The sequence below is a fragment of the Semicossyphus pulcher genome, unplaced genomic scaffold (genome assembly GCF_022749685.1).
Source record: "Semicossyphus pulcher isolate SPU_LCO1_2020_fin unplaced genomic scaffold, fSemPul1.0.p SCAF_2, whole genome shotgun sequence".
Classification (NCBI taxonomy): domain Eukaryota; kingdom Metazoa; phylum Chordata; class Actinopteri; order Labriformes; family Labridae; genus Semicossyphus; species Semicossyphus pulcher.
The window spans coordinates 14,278,419-14,305,111 of record NW_027211693.1 but is presented as its reverse complement, the minus strand read 5'-3'; the positions used below and the strand labels follow the sequence as shown (position 1 = coordinate 14,305,111).

Below are 26,693 nucleotides of genomic sequence, written 5' to 3'. Positions count from 1 at the left end.
AATAGCCTCTTCCCAGCACCCTGTAATTTGATGGAGCAGATCGATGGTGAAGTCAGAGAAGGGAGGAAAGGGCACAGACAGACCTTCAGGCCTTTGAGCTTGTATGCAAGTCTATCCATCTATCCATCTATAGGCGAGATACTTTTTTTGTGAGCTGGGTGAACTGACCTTAAAGGCGACATATAACATCAGCCCTGTGCGGATGGAAAGCTTAGACAGGCTGAATCTATGAGGCATGGACAGGGTGTAGTCCCCATGTAAATCCTCTTCACGAGTCCAGTCTCTGTGTTGCATCATTAATATGATCAGCAATGCAGCACAAGGAAGACAAAGTCATAAATAGGAAAGTGTTTGCATGTGCTGAAATGATGGCGCATGGCTAACACAAGGACAGCAACTCTCCCTCTCTCTGTTGCATATACAAACACATACCCGCCCACGTACACCTTGTACGTCTTCTCTATGTTATATTTACTTATTTAACAATAAACGAAGCAGAAACCACGGTCTCCACTTTGTGTTGAAGGATGTTTGCATTGTCTATGTGGAGACAAAGTGCTTCGGGCAGCACAGATGAAGCTGTCAAAAGGTGGGTAGGAGCTGTTTCGCCTTTGGCTGTTCTTCATCTTAAAGCATGCATTTACTGTACATGTCTGCCCTCCAGTGTATTCATGCGATGAATGTGTTAGGCAACTTACTATTTTCGTCTGAATAATATCCCACTGCAGTCTCTGGCATGATTTTCTTTTAATGTTTAAGATGCTCCTATCTTAGAGGAATAAATGACAACACTGTAGGGAGAAATAACAAACTTACCTTTAAGCCATCCTCCCAAAAACAAACATGATGGCTTCTATGATGCTATTTAAATGAATAACCCTTGTATTCACTATGTTTTGTTCTTCCTGATTTAAAATACTGAGTGCACATGCTCTGTGCATCGTGTTATACTTACCTGTTTTCAGCATCTTCAGGCACAAAAGTCTTGACCGGTATTTTGTCTTTAATCGTGAACTGTATATCGCCCTGCAACCTACTGTACCTTTATATTCTGTAACTTACACCATGGTTTTTATTCCTTCCTATCCTCCTCCTGCACACATACTGCACAAAAAAAGAACAAAAAAACATCCTCTAGTAGTGATTTTAAAACAAGTTACCCTCTCTCGCTCAGTTTGAGTGATCCTGAACTTATCTTTGATCTTTAAACGAAATTATATCCAGTATAAACTGTTCACATTCAGGTCTGTAGTGTGTGTGATGAAGAACATAAGACTCACATTGACCCAGTATGCCGGCCAGGGCGGTCTTGAACTTGTCTTTGGCCTCCTCCATCTCCTTCTCGTGTTGACTCTTCTCGCCTGTCAGCCGGCGGATGTGACCGTTAGACGACTGGATCATGGAGTAGAAGTTGTTGGCGTTCCTGCGGTTCACTTCGCCTCGTTCCAACCAGGTCAGGAGCACACGCACCGCTTCGGGAAACTTGCCGTCGTCTGGCCAAGAGGTGTGGGCACAGAGAAAGGGAGAGTCAGTTTCTATACAAGCAAAAATACATCAATCCTGTGCTATCCAAGGACGGTAAAGGTGGTGAAAGCAGTGTCTGGGAAGCCATAAAAGAAGTCAAAACTTTGCCAAAATAAAGTTTCTGTTATATGACATATTTAGAAAAGTATAATGACAGGTAACTTAAAATAAAGTAAATAAATATAGCAACATGAATTGCAAATTATTATTTTGTGGAGTGAAAAGTAGACACAGTTAAGTCAGGGTTAATTTGAGCAAGGTGACACTGAGAAAAGACTAAAAATAACAGTAAGCTAAAGAGAACAAGGAGAGCAGAACAAAAATACATTGGATGAAAGGATATAAGAAGACTGTATATATGACAGACTGTCATTAGCTTGGCAGCAAAGAAAAGCTTCACAGACTTCAAGAACATCTCAGAGACATAAAGAAAGAAGAATTCAGAGGTGGCCTAGGTAAGGAGTTCTCGTCATCAAGAGGACATTTGGTGTGGAGTATACGAATGAATTACACGGCTGTGTTTAATACTTGATTCTGATTGGTTAATTACATGAAATGAAGTAAACATTGAACAGAACACAGTATGAGATATGCAGGTGTTTAAAGATGGTGAATGGAAAAGAAAATGTCATCAGACTGACAGTGATGAGACAGAAAACAGCAATCGTGTGCTGCGCTGATTCCTGTGGTCCCGTTTACTGTGTCTTACTTCACCATCAGTGGAAATGTTTCCATTTAATGTGAGTAAAAACAGCTAGCTTACTCATTTTAATGCAGGTATTAACAGCTAGCTTAGCTCATTTTAATGCGGGTATTAACAGCTAGCTTAGCCCATTTTAATGTGGGTAAAAACAGCAAGGTTAGCCCATTTTAAGGTGGGTAAAAACAGCTAGCTTAGCTCATTTTAATGTGGGTAAAAACAGCTAGGTTAGCTCATTTTAATGTGGGTAAAAACAGCTAGGTTAGCTCATTTTAATGTGGGTAAAAACAGCTAGCTTAGCTCATTTTAATGTGGGTATTAACAGCTAGGTTAGCTCATTTAATGCATTAAAAACAGCTAGCTTAGCTCATTTTCATGCAAGTAATAACAGCTAGCTTAGCTCATTTTAATGCAAGTAATAACAGCTAGCTTAGCTCATTTTAATGTGGGTAAAAACAACTAGCTTAGCTCATTTCAATGTGGGTAAAGACAGCTAGGTTAGCTCATTTTAATGTGAGTAATAACAGCTAGCTTAGCTCATTTCAATGTGGGTAAAAACAGCTATGTTAGCTCATTTTAATGTGAGTAATAACAGCTAGCTTAGCTCATTTCAATGTGGGTAAAAACAGCTATGTTAGCTCATTTTAATGTGAGTAATAACAGCTAGCTTAGCTCATTTCAATGTGGGTAAAAACAGCTATGTTAGCTCATTTTAATGTGAGTAATAACAGCTAGCTTAGCTCATTTCAATGTGGGTAAAAACAGCTATGTTAGCTCATTTTAATGTGAGTAATAACAGCTAGCTTAGCTCATTTCAATGTGGGTAAAGACAGCTAGGTTAGCTCATTTTAATGTGAGTAATAACAGCTAGCTTAGCTCATTTCAATGTGGGTAAAAACAGCTAGGTTAGCTCATTTTAATGTGAGTAATAACAGCTAGCTGAGCTAATTTTAATGTGAGTAATAACTGCTAGCTGAGCTCATTGTAATGTGAGTAATAACGGCTAGGTTAGCTAATTTTAATGTGAGTAATAACAGCTAGCTTAGCTCATTTCAATGTGGGTATTAACAGCTAGGTTAGCTCATTTTAATGTGAGTAAAACAGCTAGGTTAGCTCATTTTAATGTGGGTATTAAGAGCTAGCTTAGCTCATTTTAATGTGAGTAATAACGGCTAGATTAGCTTATTTTAGGGAGGCCACAGAGTTAACCGTTGCTATGGACGCAGCTCTCACTATGAGTGTAACAGAGTATTTTTAAATGGAAAACAGAAATATAATCATTTTTAAGTTTCTAAAATTATTATTATCCAAATCAATATTTTGTGTCAAATAATTGCTTTCCAAGTAAATAGTCGTGTAATAAGCGGGATAATGTATAGTGAGCAGGTTGTTATCGCAGAACGGAACCCCGTAGGGTGAGCAGGACCCTGACGCGAAGCATGCAATGTCATGAAAAGGGCTAAACTCCCTTTCCCTCTGGATGGAAGATTCTGGGTTGAGTGAACCTAAATTTGCAGCAAATAGCCAGGATGTGTGTTTTTACAACAGCAGCCCAGAGTAATTAGAAACAAGTCCTTGGCTACAACATCACTGCGTTCATTCTTTACACCCGGGCCAAGGAAGCGAGAACTGAGAAAGACCCAAGCAGATGGTGAAGAGGCAGAAAGTCACAGCCATTTTGTTAACGGGCAACAGTGACTGAGACCTGGAAGTGTCATTGCTCATTAGTCAAACAAGTTTATTCAGCCAGAAACCTGAGGGAAAGCGGGGAAGAGGGGGGGGAAATGGAGAGGTTGAGCAGAAAAGAAAGCAGGCGAGGCAGAGTGGAGGAGAAAGGACAAGATAAGAGAGCGAGGGGGAGCATGTGCTGAGGGACGAGTAAACTGATATACCGTGTTTAACAGCTTTTGTGTAACGTCTCTTGAAAACAAATCCCTGAATTTGTTGGAACATTAGAGAACGGCTTTGTCAGTTTTACCAGCTGCAGTTTAAGACCATTCCCATAATGCCTTGGATGTATTGGGTGTCCCCTGCACGCACACAGACAGACAAGCAGGAGCAGCACTTACTCTTTTACCTTATTCCCCACCCTGTCTGTTTGTAGTTGCATAAATACTTCCAATTCAACTTGTGTTTGCTTCTCTGAGACAATTTGAATTTGTTTTTGTGAATGTCCTTGGGATGATTATAGCAAATACTTTTTTCCACATGAGATGAATGAGTTTATCGAGCTCCATTTTTCTGTTTGCGCTTTTATATCCGGCACATATTTATATTTTGCCATCTCTACTTACCTTTGATCTTGTCCCCCAGTTGGCTGCACTCGTGTTCGGAGTAATGGACGATGGGAGGAGGCGAGGGCGGTCGTAGGCGATCCTCTTCCATTTTGCGTCGATGCCTCTCCTCTCGGGCCAACATGCGCTGGTGACACTCCCACTCGTAGAGGTCGTCCCTGGCCTGGGCGAAGTCCACGTGGAGACGGCCCGTGTCTTTTTTGTCTGTGCTGGAGCCCAAGCGGATACGATAACCTATGGAAGATAAAAGTGTAAAATAATAAGGGAGAAGCAGGGGACTTTAATTTAAATGAAGCAATCTGTCTGCTCAGACATTTGTATTTTAATTTCACAGTGTGCTGTGATTTTGCAGGCTGTAAATGTCCCTTAATGATACCTTTTCTTTAATACAATTTTCTTTTCATTGTATGGCGTCAGTCTTTTGATCCACTAGTTTGATTAATATTGTAATCTCAATAACTTTTGGGTTTCCATCCATCCATCCATCCATCATCTTCCGCTCTTCCAAGTTGACCCAGATGTCTGTCTCCCCAGCAACATTTTCCAGCTCCTCCTGGGGGATCCCGAAGCGTTCCCAGGCCAGACAGGATATATAATCCCTCCCGCGAGCTCTGGGTCTGCCCTGGGATCTCCCCCCAGTTCGACGTGCCAGGAAAACCTCCAAAGGGAGATGCACAGGAAGCATCCTAATCAGCTGCCGGAACCACCTCCACTGGCTCCTTGAGATGCGAAGGAGTAGCGGTTCTATCCTGAGCTCCTTACCCTATCTCTAAGGCAGGGCCCAGCCACCCTGTGGAGGAAACTCATTTCCTCTGCGACCTCATATTTTTGGTCACTACCCAAAGCTCGTGACCATAGGTGAGGGTTGGAACGTAGGTCGACTGGTCAATCAAAAGCTTTGCCTTCAGGCTCAGCTCCTTTTTCACCGCGACAGTCCGGTACAACGCCCCCATTACTGCCATAGCTGCACCGATCCGTCTGTCAATCTCACGATCCATTTTACCCTCACTCGTGAACAAGATACTTGAACTCCTCCAAGTTCAACTTTTGGATTTATTGTCATGAAATGTTCTACAGACATTCAGGATCCACAGAGGATGAATCCTACTGTCTTTGCATACTGATGTTAGCATTTAGCTTAATCCACAGCTGTGCCTAAGTGCAGCCCTGCATAGCCGCTTCATGGCTGTAGCCTCTTAGTCTTATTAGTAAATATTTGACTGTAGAGAGCAACATGAAACAAAGGGAGAGAGAGAGAGAGGGGGAAGAGGGCGACATGTGACAAAGCTCACAAGTCAGATTCAGACTGGGGATTTCACGGTTTTGTTGTTCCACCTTGAGCCACTTCAGCACTGAAATGCTCCAGTGCCTCTAATTCTTGACAGCTGTCAACTCCACACTTCTGAATCACATCTGTAACGGCTCTTTTCTTAAACAGCGCAAATTTATCAGTGATTTTGCAAAAATACTCCATCAAATAATGGAAGTATTACACCTTTTAGATTGCTTATCAAATTAAAAAAACAAACTTTAAACAGAATAATTTAATGGGACGTCACGCATCTGTTTTATGCAAATGAAAAGCAAGCCTGGAGGAGTGAGCTTGATTTGATTTGTGAACTTAATAGCAAAATGGGAAATTAGGAGCAGGAGACAAGCTCTGCATTAACTTTCCTGTATATGTTGTAGGGTTGTTTCCGCCTGTGACTCACTCTCAATCAGTGTTAATTTCGCTGAGGAAAATTACGACGATAAATGTTCGTCAATGATAATTTTTTCATGGCGAAGACGGGACGTTGACGAGCTAAAAATAGATCGTTGATAATAAAAACTCTGATGAGACATTTCAAGTGTCAGTGGTGGGCTGTCAGACATTTAAAATCTATGATATGATATTTTCCCGCACTGTCTGTCAAAATACGAGCAATGAATTCCTGCAACTAGCTGAATTGGTTGAGGGGCGTGTGCAGACCCCCCATGGCAACAACATGACTGCATCCACGCAAATTGGAGGGCTGTACAATGAAGCAAGTTCAACATATCCAGGCTTTATTTATGTAAGCTTGCACAACAAAGCCTCAAGCACCAGTTTGAGATAACAGCTACTATGACGAAGGCGGTTATGAACTTTCTCTGTTAACTCAGGCTTTCTGCTTCAGGCTCTGTGCGCGCTCACTTGACGCATCATTTGACGCTTTTTCCACACAAAAAGGAGTGATCATCGGCTGTCTGCTTCAGTCAGACTGTTTAAATGAGAAGCGATGATGAATATATAAAAGTTGTTCTGGTAAAAACCAGCACCGCTGCTGCAAATAAGGCAAGAGAGGAATGTGCAGCATGTGCTGCTGCAACTACACGGCTTCGTTCTGTGGCTTTACATGTGTAACGTTACATTCCAAAAGTTTACATATGTACAGTATATCCTCAGCTGAGGGTCTTAATTACCTGTGGAGAACATTTTCAGAAAATAATTAATGAAAGTAAGGCGCGTTACTCCAGACTGAACCTGTATCAGGCTAAATTAACTATTTTAAAGAGAGAAAACATTAAAAAAAAAAAAAAATTTATGACTTTATTGACTAAAACTGGACTAAAATTATAGTTTTTGTCGAATAAAACTGGACTAAAATTATAAAAAGTAAAAATGACTAAAATATGACTCAAACTAATCAGCATTTTAGTGTAAAGACTAAGACTAAATCTAAAGCAGCTGCTAAAATTAACACCACAAAGCACTAAACAAGCCAACTGTTGCCCACCTCAATCGTTGTCCTCATCATTACCTACTGTACTTGTTGCATCCCTTCTTATGAGAGAATGTACAGTAGCAGTACAGTTTAGTGGAGTCCAGACCGCCTGCATCATTTTGTCAATACACTAGAGAGTCTTACAGAGCCCAATTACTTCTCTAGTGGGTACTAAAAGACAACAATACCCCTCATTACCCCCTCTTCTCTACACTACTTCCCTCTTATCCTCGAGCTCTCCCTCCTTACTCAATTTCCTCTAATGGCTGGTTGTGGATCTGGAGTGAAATCATACCCATTTGGTGATTTAATTGGTTCAAAACGATAAGTGCAAGTGCTCGGGTACACATATTGAGTGCGTCTCTAGCTGGACATAGTAATGATGCCCATGAAGCTGAACACACTCATCGCAGGAGGTAGTGCTGGATGCCAGCGCAAACAGGAAAAGAAATGAGCAAGAGTTGCAGGGTTTCTGCTTCAGTCTGTTCTCAAAATCTACAACTGTTCTTCCATATTTCATACGAGGATATCTCTGCGGCTGCTGGTGTGTGCGTCATCGGCGGCTGTGTTGTTCTGCACAGGGTGTGTATGTACGGTTATGTGAGTGTGGGGGTGGGTGAGGTATTATTTATGGGAAAACTACACAGCTCTGTCATCTGTCTAATATATTGGCCTCAGCTCTCACATCTCAGTGTAGGGATGGAGGCAAGACCGAATAGGAGGATCTCTCATGCTCACACAAACGCACACATTTGCACATGCATGAACACACGCTTAATAACGCTGGGGATGCTACTGAAGCGGCTGCTAAGTTAAATGGGTTTTTTAAAGGAGAATATAGGAGAGACGTAACAGGCCTGGGCTCCAGATAAGAAGCTTGTTTCACATGGTTACTGAAGCTGCTTCTGTTTGTACATAATGGTCATTTATATCTTGTAGTGAAACTCTCATTAATTTCAACCTGTGAGCGTACAAGCAGCCCTTTCTATAAGTTAGCCTAATGAAGTGGTAAAGAGGGAGAGGCTACTGGTTCTGCACGCATTTTTCCCCCATTACTGAATGTTCTTTTAATGATCTTCTTAACATATAAATAAGAGTCTCATGAATAAATGACTGATTCTTTATGTTTGTGGTTTAGCCTACAGGCTTTATTATTGCAGCTTTGTTTATGAGCAATTACATTTTTTCGTTGGCAGTTCCCATGGAGCCGTGGCCAGGGTTTCTTGGAAGAGGATTAAGCATGTTTTCTGTCAAAAGATGGCAACATTGATTGAGTTAATTCAAAATTTACAATGAACCCTGAAGTTTATGAATTTAATGTGCAGATTGTTAAATAATTTGTCCCAACTGAGAAATCTGCAGCTTTCACTTTCAACTTTTTAAGCCCTAAAGAAGCAGATGTTTTGATGTATTTTCTCTTGAACTCCAAAGGCTCTTATACATCGATTTTGAATTAAACACAAGATACTTGTGCCCTGATGATAAGGATAAGTGCTCAGTGAAGAAAACCCCTGGTAGCCACTGAAAACCGAGCGGCATTGCCAACTTCTACAGACCCTGGCTCTGTCATGCGAGCTCCAGGTATTGACAACGTCGATTACTACAATAATGTTTTGAATTAAATACAGAAGGGAAAAAGAGAAAGAAAGAGAGAAGAAATTGTAGAGAGAGATGTGTTAGAAAAGAAGCCAGGGTGAGGTGCCTGGATGGTCTCCCTCCCCCTACTCCCTCACTTTCATGAGGGAAGAGAGGAGAGAAGAGAGAGCATGGAAGATGACGGCCTAAGGTTAGGGTAGGAGGTAACCTTAACCCTAAGCTTATACTACCTACCCTATCATGTGGCTTCTAATGGCCCCCATAACTCAAACTTTGAGAGCGATTGCGGGTAATGAAATCTTACCCGACAGAAAGAGAGCCTTGTCCACAGTAAACTCCTCGGCAAATCTGATATGGCAGAAGTTCTTCTTGCTCTTGCGTATGGCGGTGATGTCGCCGCACTGTCCGAACACCTCCATGATGAGCTGCTCGGTGGCGTTCTCCGGCAGACCGCCGACGAACACCGTCTTACACCCTGGAGGGCGATCTCTCGTGGCTGGAGGGGGGAGGTCTGTTCGAAGTGGAGAAACAGAGAGAAAACCTGGTCACACATGTGCAAACAATCACGAGGCGCGTTGAGACTGCACATATAGGAGTACCCTGAATGATAAAACTGTCAACTGTACATATGCTCGCCTTTATGTGCAGGTAATAAAATGAAATCCAATAAGAGCAATAATATTCTACCTAAGAGGAAAAAAAGCAGCTATATTTATGTTTCTTTCCACAAATGCTAGAATTTGAATCGCACTGATACCAACGAGTTAAAGAAATAATAAAGCCTGGAAGTTTATACTGCATAGCAGGTGCATCAATCTATCAAACATGCATACAAGTAAGAAGTATAGTAACAAGAATATGATGGATGTGAAAGTCACCCATACAAGAAGAAACAGACTCAGTTTAAATATGTACATCCATCAAAAACATTTAAGGAGAGATTCTGAAGGAGGAAAGGGAAGGAGACCTCCATGATAAAGCATCCAATCCATACATAATGAGGGACAAAAACAAAAGCAAATACATCCAGAGGGAAGATGTGACAAATAAATCTCACAAAGTATCTGAGGTCAAACTCCACAATTACACTGACAATAATAAAGGTCTGAATCATTTCTTGACGCTTGAGCTTGATGCTGCAAAATTCAATTTAGTAAAATGTTACAATATGGTGCTAATGACCTAAAAAATGATAAAGCCTAATGCATGAATAATGATAACTTGGAGCACAATGCTCACATCTTTTATTTGCAGGATAAACATTCATATCAAACCGTCCCGTGCATGAATATTAAATCCTTTTGGCCACAAAGCGATTGCAAATGCTCTCATGTGGAAGGTCTCCTGCATTGCAGAAATCACTTCTTCAACACAGATGAGTGTTGACTGTTCTAATCTCCAATAGATCAGGCTTCTCATCCATGATGAATGTGATTAGCCGGGTCTGCAAGGAGTGAACCCGGCTAATCAGCGGAACGCTGAGGATGCTGCATGTCCGGATGTCAGCCGGAAAAGCCTCGCCGTCATTGTTACTCACTGTTTTTGCTCTTACAGATATCGATGCTCTGAAAAAGAACTGAGGCTGAACTCGGTTTGATACCTGAGGTGTAGCATGAGGGCCTGTTTGATCAGCACCGGGTGGAGTAACTCAGGCAGCAACAGAACTCATTTATGTGTGATCAAAGACCAAACATTCCCTCTCTGTCAAACAGAGAAACCCTCTCCAAAGGTTGTTAGAAAGCTTCACAATAATTACTTGTACTTTACAGGAAGGTCTGTTGTGTATTACTGTTAAACTGTTCAAGAAAGTAGAGTCCATGCAATGTGACAGCTCGGTTTCACTTCTTGCCCCCAAAAACAGACGCACCATCTGACATCACAACTTAGGTCTGTAAGGACAAGACATACATTCTCTTAATTAGAACTATACATTTAGAACTTGGGCTCAATATGTCAGGCTCCATCTTCACTCCAACCCCTTTAAACAACTGTAGTGCAGGCTTTTGAGTAGTGAAAAATCAGAGATCATGATACAAACGGCTGACTTGAGGTTTCTCAGCAGCGTGGTTAGTCTAATTCTACAGGACTGACTCAGGAGCTCAGTTATTTTGGGAGGCAGATAATCATTACTGAGGAGCTTTCACTGCTTCACATTCAGTTCCTGTCGTGAGGGCTCCTTCTAAAGACGCTTCAAAATAGTATAATAATAATAATAAACCAACCTACTGGGATATATTTTACAAAACCAAAAGATATTTATGGGATGTTAAGAAGTGACATACTAAAAGAGTTTTCTTCTAGCTTTCTATCAGCTTATAATCCCTCTGCTGTCAGAGCTCCTTGCACTTTAACGCAGCACTCTGAAGAGTTGCAACAAAAACTTTGCAGAGTCCGAGCCAGCGCTGTCCCTTTCTTTTAACTTTTTCACAAAGAAGCCACCACTTCTTCCCCTCCCTCCCCTCCCTCCTCTTCCCTTTAAATGTGCCTGGTAAAGCAAAATATTGACTGACATTTCAGTCTCTGACCTCCAGAGCTGGCGGATTAAACTAGTTTTCAGTTGAGATGGAGAGAAAAAAAAAGAAAAAAGAAAAGGTGAGTGCAGAAAAAGCTTAGGATAGCAAGAAAAGGCTTTGTTGGCAGATGCTACAAAGAGTCCCAAATTATCTGACCTTTTCGGTGCATGAGTGGGTGATGGTGGGGACGGTGAGCAATGAGGACAGGTGCAGTGCAGTAGAAAAACAAGGTGTCATGTTGTATATTAAATAAAAAATGTTTAATTTTGTAAGAGAAAGTTTTTGGTATATTTGGCTCCAGTTGGGTAATTTGTTCGTGAGTAACAAGAGTTAGCAGGAGTGACATCATTTTGCTGTCTTCTCAGATAACTGCTGTGCTACTGTTCAGCACATTAGCATTTTATGCAAAGACAATATGCTCATACACTATGATTCAAATGAACTATTCCTGACTGAATTACAATAAATACATGAAATAACTTATGAAACATATGAAAGAGTTTGTCCAAGTGATTGCATTACTTATGCAAATGAGAGCAGGTGAACCTGAAGCAGAGAGGACAGTGGGAGCAGCTTTTGACACAACATGTGGGTGCTGCAGCCAGGCTGATTTTTGACCAAATTCGAACTTTATGCGTGTGTCTCTTTAAGTAATTGCGAGACACTTTAAGTGAGATAATTTGATAAATGGGTCAAGTGTAGAAAGAAAGACCAGATATTGACAGGTTGAGAAAAATTTGTAACGTTTTAAATTGTCAGTATATAAGTAAGATAATGTACAGTGAGCAGGTTGTTATAGCGGAATGGAACTTTGCCAGGATGAGCAGGACCTCTGCGATAACAACCTGCTCACTATAAATTATCCCAAATATTATAACACTGCTATTTACGAAGAAATCAATTATTTGACACAATATATTGATTTGGAAATTATTTTATTGATTTAAAAATGATTATTTTTCAGTTTAAAAATCTGTCTGTTATACTCACAGTGAGATCTGCATCCATAGCAACGGTTAACTCTAGCTGACCTAGCTGTTATTACTCACATTAAAACGAGCTAACCTAGCTGTTATTACTCACATTAAACGAGCTAACCTAGCTGTTTTTACTCACATTAAACGAGCTAACCTAGCTGTTATTACTCACATTAAAACGAGCTAGCCCAGCTGTTATTACTCACATTAAACGAGCTAACCTAGCTGTTATTACTCACATTAAACGAGCTAACCTAGCTGTTATTACTCACATTAAAATGAGCTAACCTAGCTGTTTTTACTCACATTAAACGAGCTAACCTAGCTGTTTTTACTCACATTAAACGAACTAACCTAGCTGTTATTACTCACATTAAACGAGCTAACCTAGTTGTTATTACTCACATTAAAATGAGCTAACCTAGCTGTTATTACTCACATTAAACGAGCTAACCTAGCTGTTATTACTCACATTAAACGAGCTAACCTAGCTGTTATTACTCACATTAAACGAGCTAACCTAGCTGTTTTTACTCACATTAAACGAGCTAACCTAGCTGTTATTACTCACATTAAAACGAGCTAGCCCAGCTGTTATTACTCACATTAAACGAGCTAACCTAGCTGTTATTACTCACATTAAACGAGCTAACCTAGCTGTTATTACTCACATTAAACGAGCTAACCTAGCTGTTATTACTCACATTAAACGAGCTAACCTAGCTGTTTTTACTCACATTAAATGTGCTAACCTAGCTGTTATTACTCACATTAAACGAGCTAGCCCAGCTGTTATTACTCACATTAAACGAGCTAACCTAGCTGTTATTACTCACATTAAAGTGAGCTAACCTAGCTGTTTTTACTCACATTAAACGAGCTAACCTAGCTGTTTTTACTCACATTAAACGAGCTAACCTAGCTGTTATTACTCACATTAAATGAGCTAACCTAGCTGTTTACTCACATTAAATGGAAACATTTACACTGATGGTGAAGTAAGACAAGTTGAACTGGACCGCATGAATCAGCGCAGCACCTAAATGAGGTTTTCTGTCTCGTCATTGTCAGAGTCTGATGACATTTTCTTTTCCATAAACACGGCTGTATCCTGTGCTGTGTTCTGTTTAAGTGCTGTCTTCAGTTTTGTAGATCTCTCTGTTGTAGCCTTCAGTTTTTGCATTGTTTAACCTTTATTGCTTTTACTCTGCTGTTTTGTCTCTTTTCTTTTGTCCCTCTGTAGACAGACCTACGTCAAATTTACCGGACTTCTTTTGGCGGATTGATATGATTACATATTGGATTGTGTGGCCAGAGCCGCATCCCTAGCAACGGTCTGTTCCTTATAGCAGCGGTCTGAATCATGGGCTGTCTAATGTCGTTCATGAGCTTTTAATCTAACATGTTACTTGGTTAAACATGGAGGCCTCTGTACAGCCTCTCTGTCCAGCCCCGCCCCACAGGCAAGCTGCCACCCGCCGGTCTGTTATACTAACACAGGTCTTCACCATCCATCATCCTGACTGGTTAAACACCTCTTTATGGTCCGAGGGGATGCCACGGGGCGGAGGCTTCAGCTCTCAAAGGACTGTAATTCAGAAGATAAACTGCATTTACACACACGCGAGTAAACATGCTTAGTTCGTTCCCGTCACATGTGAATAAATTAGATATACTACATGGAGGAACACACTATTCAGCACATTTAATATACTAGGACTTTATGTTACTGTAAGTCACGTTGTCAGTTTATTATTAGCATCTTGGTTAGCGGTCCAAGTCCACCAATGATTTCTTTATTTAAGGGCAGCCCTATACACATCTATACCTGCAGTGAGAGAAAGGTAACAAACTAAAAGGACCTTTAATGTATCTTGTCATCTTTTGCTATTTAAACTGGTGTGAATTAATGTGCATATGTAACACTGGGACACACTACCGTTATCCTCAGAGCTCAAAATACTGTTTTATCTAACCAGAGTTTGATTTGAAATACGATTGTCAAAATAAGGCCAGAAGTCCAAATACTGAGAGAGATACCTGAATACCATCTGGAGAGCACAGCACTTCAGCACTACAAAGGTGAGTGGAAAGGGGCAGCGGTGAGAAGATGAAAGGGGCGAGGAGGGACTGAGGAAGAAAAAGAAGAAGAAAGCAACACTAGCTTGACGAGGATGCACATTGACGGTAAAGGTTATGCAGACTGAGAAGATAGAAGATGAGGGAGAGTGCATGAGAGCTGAGGGAGAGCTGCAGGGTTGTTTCTGCTCAGTTACAGGTCAATGAAAGGGGGTGATGCACGTGGTGTCAGGTTCAGTGTGTGCAGCTTGAGGGTGATGCCTACTTGTGATGGACACCATATGCAACCTTGGCGCCTCGATGCCAGAGCGTTGCCTGTGATATTTGCTAAAAGCCTGACTGCAGCCAACGTCAAACTTGTTTTCCTCTGTTCCCTGCATACTGTATAACCCTGAAAACACCCTGAATACATCTCTAGTTCAGAGCATTGGGGCTGTATAATAAAGCTTTATTTCTGTATAAAGAAACACAACTTACATTAATCAATACTGAAAATAACCTTAAGTTGCAGCCCTGAACACTAGGCAGAGATTTCATATCATTTTACACTTCTTTCCTCTAGGATTTTTTTTGCATCCAAAAGCACTTTTGACAGCATGCAGTATGAAATAATGATTTTCCTCCATCATTAATGTTCTTCTCTCATCCTCTTCTCACTTCTGCCCTCTAGAGAGGTGACACAGCTTTAGTAAAACAGATGCTAAAGCGAGACTCACGTATTTGACTTTGAACCTGATAAAACCAATAACTTGCAACTTTCCAGACATTTCAAAAGAAGTTTCATCTTTAGTGAGACAGTTTGGTCCACTCCAATGGATTGCACCCCGACCACAGACTGTTACCTCGATTGCCTCACTTAGGGCCTGTGTCCACTAACGGCCCTTTTTACGCTGGCAGCGCCCATGACCTCAATTTCGGCGCTTAATGTTGCTAGGTTACCAACGTTGTCTGGCGGGACTTCCACTTCCCTCGGTAGTGATCGTTAACTCATCAAGTCCTGCCGTTAGCATTAGCACTAGAAAAATAAATTGTACCCTTGATAAAACAAAAGGATTAACTTTCCTCCGCCATTGTTGTTGCCAAATATGACATCTGAAGTCCCGCCCTTTCTTGATTTTGATTTGTCGGTGAGGGAAAAGTGACATTGACGAGTGAGGCGGTTCTAAAAGTTTAACTATTTTCGACTGAGAGCGCTGTGAGCACAGCTGAGTGCTGAAAAACCTGAACTGTATTGGATTGTACAGAAAATAGGCGGTGCCAGCGCAAAAAACGCTGTTAGTGGACACAGGCCCTTAGAAGGGCTGAGGACAAACATTAGAATGATATGTTTAGGAGGGAGGGATTAGAGGACAACAACATATAAATAATAATAACTATATAATAATTATATCATAATTACAAGGGAAAGACATGATCAAATCTGTGAGAGGGGGACTCCCTCTCTGGGTCTGGTGGTCTTCCATCCACTGGTACACACTCTACATTGGCTCACATAGGCAGGCCCCCTCCTAACAGTTGGGGCTCTGCCAGCAAAAAAGATTACATAAACCACATAAACACCACCATGACCTAATATCATCGGCAGTGTAGGTCCGGTCAGTAACTCCTAGTACGGCTCCTAAACCCCCCACCCTGCAACCCCAACGCCAACCTTACCCACCCCCATTACGAATCACCTTCCTCACCACAACATGGACATACACCCACACATTATTAGACATGCATTCACACTCAGAAGCCCTCTCTTTCACTCTCTACTTTCTCAGAGCCATCGTTTTCTTCTTCTTTGGTACCGTCTGATCACTTTGTAACCGTCTTTATTTTCCTAAAACACCATGTTTTGTGTTTCACTTGTATCGTCTATATATTTTCTCACAATGAAAAGCAAAAAGAAGAATTTGGCGGGTGCCTTTTTGAAGAAGTAATTGTATGGGCTTTGTTCCATTGGTGTCAATACCAAGTAAAGATATTCTATCCATCAATCCTTTGCTTTCTTCGGCTCCAGGTTACAATAAGTTCAGAGGTTCCCAGACATATTCCAGACACCCTTCTTTCCAGCCATGTCCTCCAGCTCCTTGATTGGGGATCCTGAGGCATTTTCAGTCTAGATGGACATATAATTCCAACAGCATTTTCTGAGTCCGCCTGAGCCCTTCTTCAAGCTGGACGTGCCTGCAATATCTCCACTAAGAGCTGTCCAGGAGGCATCCCGAGGAGATGCTTGATCCTTGCTCCCTTCAACACCAAGAGGCAGCAGCTCTACTCCAACACTCCTCCTGGTAGTCCAAGCTCCTCATTCTGTCCCTGAGGAATTTTTGGCTTCTTGCGACCCTGATCTCAGTCGTTTGGGTAGGCTGAGTGGTGGGTGAAATGGTGCAGAAAAGGGAGCTGAAGGCAAAATGTCCTGCTCCATCTTCACTTCACAACTCTTGTCTTCTGCTTCACATAGAGATGCTGTCCATGTACATCATAACCAGACGTAACAACCACTGTCACACCAATCCATACTAGTCTTTCAATTGCTTTTTGAGTCCCTCACCTGGGCCCAATTTCTCTTCAAGGAGCCGCCGGCCTTAACACAACTCTCAGGGTTTAGTGGCTTAAGTGTACGAAGTGGAGCTGAAGCTTGCAGAGTTACTTGACTTTAATAAGAAGAATCAAACCACAGCAGTTTTCCTCAGATGTCTGCCTGTTCAAAATACTTGGCTCAGAGATTATTGGGTTTTTGTGACACTGAAAAATGTGACAGGCAAGAAGATCTCGAGAAGAGACTGGGATCAAAAATCGAGTGAGGAGTAACTGGGACAGGGTAGAGAAAGTAGAAAGTAAAGTATTAAGTTGGGAGTTCCACTATTGTCACGATACATCACTGAAGATTGAAACCGCTTCACATTTAGAGGCACAGATCGTCAAAGATGTGGCATTAAGCAGCGATGTAGATATTCCAAACCATGTGTGATATACTAGGCCGCATAGAAGCCAGAAAAGAGTTGTGCTTGTGCCACAGAGTGATTGTGACAGGCTCTAAAGTTGGAGGGTAAAATCTGACAAGCTGATCCCTCACACAGCCTCAGGGTTTATATGTGCACAGCCTACCTAGTTCATTTCCTTATATTGACGCCTGGCTGGAAAGATTTTCCTAGCTGAAGTTCAACTTTTAATCAGCTTTTCCCTCCGCACCATATTGTGACAGTGATGGTTTATACTGAGCCCCACTGCACACCACAGCTAGGAATAACTTCTGAGCAGTTTTAGAGGTGTGGTAAAAGAATCATATTTGTCTAAGAGAATGCAAGAGTGTGAATTTGTTTTTGTAAGAGGATCGTAAACTCCTGAATGCTGCCACGATGAGAAGCATCTGTTTTATTCCACCTTGAAGATGACATGAGAGACTTGTGTGCATAAAGTCCCCAGGCAGAAACTTTTCTGCAGCGTGAAATCTGAAAAGTGAAGGTGGGATCAATCAAAGCGCCCCCCACTAAGTCTTGTCTAAAACTGGATAATTGGATGTTGGAGGTGAGATAAATATAAACAACAGCGTGTGCAGCGAACCTACAGTCAGATAACACAAAGTGACTTGCCCTGAAAACTTCCACTGTGGATTGATGATGTATATGGGCTTTATGGCAAACAAGGAAAGGTTTTTGCAGGAAGAGGAACAACACAGATTATCACCTCTTTGCATCTTATATTGGAATAGGGAACACAATCTTTGTAAAACTCTCAAAATCCACACCTTTTTCTTCTTTTCACTGAAAATTGGGAAGTCATTTTGGGTGTAAAATGTTCCGTCCATGAAATGAAAATAAATGCTACGTTTGAAAAAGGATCAGTTTATCTTTCAGTTTTTCCAAACTAAAATGAGAAAAGTTCTCTGGTCGTCTACGACTCAATTGTGAATGTCTTAAGTTTTAGACTCTTGCACTCGAAATAACAAGTTGTAGCACTAAAAACACATGTGACCGTAATAACCAGCTAATACGAAGTTTAAACAGCGTATTTCCTTCCATGACAACTGGGCAGCTCCACGAGCATTTGGCTAAATTTGATGCCTTTCAGAGGCTGCATGGTGGTGCAGCGGTTAGTGATGTCGCCTCATAGCGAGAAGGTAGGGGGGTTTGCATGTTCTCTCTGTGCATGCGTGAGTTCTCGCTAGGTACTCCGACCTCCTCCCACAGTCCAAAGACATGCTCGTTAGGTTAATCGGTGGGCGTGATAGGTTGTCTGCCTCTATGTGTCAGCCCTGTGATTAACTCACTGCCACTCGCCCAATGACAGCTAGGATAGGGTCCAGCCCCCATCGTGAACCCTAACAGGATAAGCGGTGCTGATAATGGATGGATGAATGATCATTGTGGTTTCATTTTATTGCATGGACATGTTGGTAAAAGGAGAAGGTTGCAGGATACATCTGTGACAACCCAGCTACTCTGACCACTATTTAGCTCCTGGGGGCGCCAGCTGTTGGTGCAGCCAGCAGATATCCAGATAACTGATATCCAGGCCTCTAGTCCATGTTCAACGTACAACTAGCAACTTTAGTAATGATGTCATAATGTTGTGATGTAAATGCAAATAGATTAAAAGCTAAATTGTCTTCATTACATGGCTGTACTTTCTTTCTCTCCACATCGACAGCTTTACTACAAACAGAAACCAGAATCCTTCCGACACTACAAATCTTGTCCCTCGCCTGCAGGTTCTACATTCATATACAGTTACGTGTTTATAAGGATTAGAGCAGGATTAGCATGATATTATGTCTTACTGGGGTTAGGGGGGAACAGGGTGCAGCTCTTGCAGTGGATGATCTCCTTGACAAGTGGGATATCCTGGGAGAGGCCTGCTGGCACCATACCGAGGCCGGGCATCAGGGGATTCAGGGGGGTGATTCCAGCCATCATACCAAGGTTAGGATCGAAATCTGGAGGAAGCAGGAGAGAAATATGAATAAGATCATACAGCGGATCCTTCCTTGGAAAGAAGTAACACCCCCACAGTGAAGACTTGTTTCCGAGGGCTAAACTTTCATCAGGTATCACTTCGCTTAATCTTTTAAGTACCATTTCACCCTGTTTACTTATTCACCGAGTGATTCCTCTGTCAACACCAGTGACACACAAGTAGCCTACACATAATGGAAAACACAGCCATTCATGAATAAAACATCTGGTAAACAACATGCATATTTCAAGAAGTTTTTAGTGAGCCACTCTCTTTGTCACTCCTGCTGTTTGAAGGATGACCTTAGAGATAATGCACACAGTTGGATCTGCACCCAAACAACACAGAAGCTTTATTTATAATATTGATTAAAGCTGCAGCACTGGCATCCATATACACGCGGGCTTTTATGTGCACATGCATCCCAGGAAGGTGCTTTTTGAAATGGAAATGACACTGCCCTCCAGCATGCGCCCGAACGTCACCTGCAGAGGATTCGGAGTTGACAATTATGCCGCAGGGTGTGTAATGTTTATGTACCTGCGTACGTGCATGCAGAGGCACTGCTCGCTGAAACAAATCCTTCACAGGAGATTATATACACACACTGTAATGTAGTAGACATGTTACAAAATCAATCTGACAAGCCAGGGGAATATATCACAGAAGGTGTTATTGCTGACTGCAAGACACAGTTGATGAAATTGGAATTATGGAATGCAGATGCGGACAGGCGACATAATGATACGAGACAGCTCCACCACAAATCCTACCTTTACAAAGATCAATGCTTACTTTAGCTTGACACTGTGGATGTCTAGCTTTGTTATAGAGGCTGTACTTCGCAGCGTGTTGAACTGGGCTGCATTGAAGTATGATGTGTTTCTTCAATTGTTTCTAGTTTTGCCTACAACACTGAACATACAAACATAATGAGGGGAGTCCAGCACATCCCCAACATTTACTACACTTGTAGTTATAAACATAAACACGTCCAGGTAGCGTACAGTCCACATGTTTTTTCTCCACCTTGCTTTTCCAATTTTCAGCAGTGAAATGTTACCGTATTTCATCATTCATTTTAATAACAATTGAATTCAGGTTGGGTGGTCTTTGCTGTTGGTTTCACTTACACATTCTGTTGCTAGTAGCAACCACTGCTGGCACAGTTCCATGGCAGCTTAACTGGCATTGTTACGTCCTCCGTTTTGTCTGTCAAATAAATATTGACAAATATTGACCGTGTTGGAGTATTATCTGTTGCTTCTCCTTTAATTACAAGAGTTTGGGTTAACTTAATCATAATCTTACTCTAAAGATTATTATCAGAGGTACCGGCTTGATCAATGCAGACATACACAGTCTGCTGTAATGTTAATTAACAGTGATGCACAAGCTGTGTCCGAATCCAGGGGCTGCAGCCTTCCAAGGCCGTATTTGAAGGCCGATTGCGTCACAGTCGAAGGCAGTCCCAATCCGAAGGCTCCTTCAGATGCGGCCGACAAATGCGTCCTCTGTTTCCCGGGCCCAATGTATCCCAAGATGCATTGCGTGACAATTCAAAATAAATAGCGGACTTTTACGCGGCCGAGGAATATACTTTAAAATGTAAAAGTGTTTGGTTTCAACTCAATAGAAAAGTTAGAGATACACATGAAAACAAAAGGGCCCTTAAAAAAATTATCTTTAATAGGTTAACTTATTCGACGTTAGTTATGCTAACTAGTTAGCCTGCTAGCTACCTGTTGCTAGGCAACAGGAGCAACGTTTGGTGACGCAAGGGTAGACCAGACCGTCTCATTTCAGTTCGGCTTTATCTACGCAGGCTATGAATGGAGCACCCTCCGTGGACCGCCTCCTTGGCAGGCTGCAGCCCCTGGATGGGGACACAGCTATAGAGTGAAAGCTCACAGTGATGTTGTCCATATCAGCACTCATGGAATGCCTCTTATCCAATCAGTTACTTGGTTGGAACTAACTGTTGTTTAATTACTATTTATGGAATCTTAATGAACTTAGAGCCAATGACATGCCCCTTGCTTCTTTAGCTTACACATGCTAACTACCTGGTGTTATATGATGACTTTGCTAGCTAAGTCATTCTAAATCAACCAATTAGAGGCTGTTGGTGTAAAGAAACATCCCATTAAACACTGTTATAATGAATTAAGAATGATGGAATAATATTTTAGAATGGAGTTTAAGTAAGTGTTTCATTAAAAAAAAAGAATTTGACTGTTTATACACGTGAAGAAATACTCACTAGAAGTTCCCAGTGACATTCTCCTCCAACAGAGAACAGCTCAGGAAACGCTGTGTGGTTATATTTCAACTCTGCCTACTTTGATCTCCAATTTCATTTAAATCCAGTAAAGGAGAAATAATATTTACCAGAACACACCATTAACTAGAAATACGTGCTGTATTTCCCTGTAAGTGATTTCCTCTAAACGTACTGCAAGAGGGAAAATAGATGAATTGAATGATACTCAGTAAAAGAGAATCAAGAAATATGCACATTTCTGAGGATTCAGAATAGGTCCCTGGAGCCAGAGAGGGTGTAATAAAGACGTTCGACTGATAAAAAACCGTCTGAAGGACAGAAATGAGGAGGGAGAAAAAGAGGGCAGACAGAGAGAAGGAAACGCAGAGGGGGAAAATGTGCCAGGCGAACAACATTAAAGGAAAATGGATGGAAAGTGTATGTCTCTTGATGACCTCACCATCAGTCTCTAACCAGGTGTCAGAGCGAGAGGAAACAGGTGATAAGAAGTACCCTAGGTGCCAGGCGATGGATGGTTACGTCTGCAGGTTACGGTGAAGGAAAGGAAGATGGATAGAGGGAAGGAAGATAAGAAAGGAGGTGAAAGATGGAAGGCTGGAGCATAGCAAACATGAATGCCAAACACTTAGCATCGGAAAGGACTGAAGGAAAATAGACGAAGAATAAAGTCAATATTGTTGGAGGCACTGTAGAAATTAGGAAACATGCTTACGAGTTCATACGTTGAAAATCGATGCAAAGCGAACTAAATCACAGCTCATATCGAGGAAACGATCCGGTTGCATCAGGTCATCATGGGTGGCGTAATTCCACTGCAGCGTTGCTCGTGTTCCCTCTGGAGTGTGTGTTGGGTTGTGTGTGTGCGGCTGTGCCTATGCATTTATCTTCGTCCATTAAAAAGCCAGAGACCTGAAGCAAGCATGTAGCAGAGCTGTGTGTAATAAAGGAGATTATTTACTTCTTCCCAAGGATTTCCCGCTCCACTAGAGTTCTCTCATCTCCAGTTTCCACAACGTAGCTCGAGGATATGTTTCATCGCTAACGTACATTTATTTCCTCCCTCCTACAAAAAAACCCTCATTATACTGAAAGTAGACGCAGATAAAAATGCACATCACACTGGCGCCCTTCTTCCAATGTGCATATTGATGTCGTTTTGAGAGGGACTTGCTGTTATCTAACAAATTAAAATGTATGTTGTGTTATTTAAATATTCATTAGAGGACATTTTACGTTGAAAAAGCGTTATACTGGGGGCCTTGACTGTTTTGCTAGATAGAGAGGAAAGTGCATCTTGTATCTTTGGGCCCTGCGAGAATTAGAATGGTTACACCCTCATTTTCTCAAAGCGAAGGATGTCCTACAGTTTAACAGTACGCAATTAATATTTTATATCATAACAGTCAGTTGTAAGGGCGGGAATCGCAGGGTAACTCATGTTAAGATATGCGATACGTGGCCCACGATAATGATAATATCACGATACTCGACTCGACGATATTTGATAGACTGCAAGACAATCATATAATGATCTATCACAACCAATTCAGTTCCATTCATGTTACCCTCATTCATGTCATAAGCACCAACGCAGTGAGTCAAAATCACAGTGTAAATTAAAATATCGACAGCATGTTGATAATCGTATTGCACTCAGGGCGACGATATATTGCCGTATCGATACTTTGTCCCACCCCTAGTCAGTAGCCCAACAAAAGTCAATGACGTATTATATATCCTTTTTTGCTGAGAACCTGTGCTACAAACAAAGAAAGCCTGTCAATGAACTGAGTGAAAAGGGAATGACTGAGTCAGTTATGAAGTAAAACCATTGGTCAGTAGAGGATCGGAGTTTCCCCATTGGCCGTTGCTCTTTCAAAATGAACTGGCGCTGATGTCAGGTACTTACTGTAACTTTACATAGAAGAGTATTGGTGCAGCTGTCAAAGCTACTGCTAGTGGGGTCCTGCTTGTGCTCGCCCACTTACAGAACAGGCCCCATCTCAGTCAGAAACACCTCAGTGTCATCATGTGTATATGGTTAGCTTTGATCAGACTATCAGCTCCAAAGTACACATATACTTTTTTTGCAGCCAATTAAAGGAATGGGTTTTACTGACATTAGCTCCAGCCTCAACCAATACATGTTAAAAAAAATCAGTCCATACTCAGTCAATGCATTGTAGCACAGTGTTGCGTCGCAGTACATCATATGGCAAAAAACCAGATTCACACTGTTGGATCAGGTAATTAAAAACAGACCATGTTGCAACAGATCAGCAAAGAACAGAGAGTTAAATGACCACAAATAAATGATAACAATCATTCTGACAAAACACTTCATAGAGAGTAAGTCACTGAGTTGGAGTAAATAATACGTTTTCTTTCAACTCAAATATATTGAGATATGAGTGGAAGGTTTTGTTCTTGCAAAGGCATTTTAATCTTCAAATAAGCTTGATGTCGTCTCTTTCAAAATTATTATAGATACAACCACTGTGTAATAGTTTGGCCAAAATATAGCACATTAACCAATCACAGCCCAGCGGTATACCAGGTTTCACCTAGTCGTGTTTATCATGGGTCTAAAAACAGATAAAAATAGATCAAAGAGCATAAATCACTCAAAATCTCACACATTAAAATCTATCAGGATGCAGATTCTACACAAAAGCCAACTTGTGCCACCAATATGAAAGTAAAGTCATCAAAGCAGGATTTAAACCTGCATATGTAGGCTTGTTGATGCTGCCACCTATAGGCAAAGAATATAACAACATTTCCGTAACATGCAGGGGATGGATCCAGCGCCCCACTAGGAAAATTGTTAAAGTGACACAATTGCTCTTTTCCTGGTAGCCCACTTCAATAAGGTGCATTCAATATAATGGCAACGTCCTCGCTGACCTGGGTCATTTGTTTCCTGTCACCACATCATTCTTTCCTCCTGAAGTGTAAAAGCTCTCAGTGAAAAAGCCACAGAAAACAAATCTTCAATATAAAGCCAGGCATCGGTCACACAGAAGCACGACAATAGATATTATACAGTTTTGAATCCCACGCTAGATTACTTTTGAAGCCGATCATGTGAAGGTAGAATAAGGTTAACAAGAAGAGGCTGCTGCTGGTCACTGGGTCACTCTGTTATAAATATAAAAGGACAAGAAGTCAGGCAGCTCCTTTCACAGGTCAGTAATCTGTGATGCTACAGGGATGAGTGGGTGAGAAGGTCATCGGGGCACAAACATCACTGTACATGATAATGAACATAAATCATAGAATTTGGCACAACCTGAGATGAAACAATGTACGTGTTTTCAGTCTGTATATTACATTATCAGAGCTATATTTATATTGTCTGTTTATTTATTTTAATTTACATTTATTTGTAATTAAAATATCAATTTTTGGCGCCAGTATATCGATAATTGACGACAATATATTGCTGTATCGATATTTTGTCCCACCCCGATTTAAGTACATATAATTGATAATAGCTTTGTACTACAATACAAGTTAATGGCGCAACTTTTACTTGTAAATGAGTTGTATTTTTTGGTGATTGCTTCTTTGACTCAAGTGAATGTTTTGAATACTTTATCCATCATTGTTGATAATCTAGTGTGGCTGAGAAGCAGTTAAAGGTTAGAAATACTGACTGAGTGTCAAAGTCATGTGAGATAAAGCTGTAAATTGAAGCAAAAACAATACTGAAGAGAAAATGATCTTCACTATTTCATGTTCACAATGAAAAGACATTCTGCCTTGAATGCCTGAGCACTGTGGGCGTACTGTAAGTATTATAATCTTCTAATTGAGTGATACTTTATTGTGAATTAAGTCTCGGAATGATAGCACACACCAAATAATGAGAGCACGATTGGACACAGAATAGTTCTATGAGACCATTACTCGTGTTTAATTTATTCAACCAGTAAAGTAGCTGAATGTTAATTTAAAAACCAGCCGGGGATGAATAAGACAACAAGAGCGAGGTTTAATAAAGGGGAGATTCCACAATAGACCAAATGGGCAAGGATGAGGCTAGCTGTAAAGTATCAGCCGAACTGATTAGTCCAAAAAATCAATTACTTGATCTACAGAACATTTTCAATATCAATGAAACAGATACATCAGAATTTAAGGAAAAATAAGTGATTAATGCGTCTCAAATGTTAACATGTGGTCGTTTTCTTAGCATTATAGAGCAGCAGACTTAACATGTTTCTGTTTTGAACAGCTCATCCTGAGCTACCTGGAAAACTGTGATTGTGCATTTTGTAGTATTTTCAGACTAAACAATGAATGGAGGAAAAATATGGCGAACAAATTGGTAATGAGGTACTTGAACATTAGTTACAGGTCTAATTTGGTAACATTTGTGGAACCCTTTAGCTTTGTCAGAGGAGGAGCTTGGTGTAAAAATATAGGGATGCTCCGATTGAGAAAATCAGGGTCGATACGGATGTTTAAAACAACAATTTTGCCGATACCAATGTTTTTTTCAATAACTGTAACTTTTATAATTATTAATACCCTCGTCTAGATAAGGGGCCAAAATTAACTTTAATTATAAAGAAAATAAATGCATTCAGGCCTTCATCACACTCTTTGAGAAAGCATGAATTCTTTGAGAAAAGCATGAGAAAATATATTTTTATTCAAACTTCTTTCACATAAAAATAATCTTGAAAAAAAAATGACTGCCTGAAAAGCCTTTTTAGAATCACCTGGTCATAGTACAAACATTTCTTTTAAGCTTCCAATTTCCACAAAGAGTGAGCCCTCCTGTCAACTCACTCTGGTAATCAGTTTAGATACCACATGCTGCCGAGTGAGACCTCTCACCGAGTAGAAACACTCTTTGGAAAACCCAAAAAACAACTTCTCTGACGCAGTTCTTTACAGGAAGAATCTGGAGCTGGTGTGTCCAAGGAAGCAGAGCCAAAACTCCAACTACAGCGGATTTAACTACCTACTGTGAACCGCCATCTTGATTCTGTGCGTCACCAGTTTTATCATTCGCCGGCCGCGC

General features: G+C 41.1%; 1 protein-coding gene across 2 annotated transcripts in view; it reads right to left on the bottom strand.

Annotated features, from left to right (window-relative positions):
* The window catches only part of enox2 (ecto-NOX disulfide-thiol exchanger 2), a 199,572-nt gene that overhangs the window by 31,131 nt on the left and 141,748 nt on the right, over positions 1-26,693 (bottom strand). For both annotated transcript variants that reach the window (XM_069669557.1, XM_069669558.1), the window contains 4 exons: positions 19,199-19,354; positions 9,166-9,372; positions 4,519-4,752; positions 1,281-1,493 (listed from right to left, as the gene is read on the bottom strand). In XM_069669557.1, the coding sequence (XP_069525658.1) occupies positions 1,281-1,493; positions 4,519-4,752; positions 9,166-9,372; positions 19,199-19,354 (810 nt within the window). The remainder of the gene's footprint in view (positions 1-1,280; positions 1,494-4,518; positions 4,753-9,165; positions 9,373-19,198; positions 19,355-26,693) is intronic.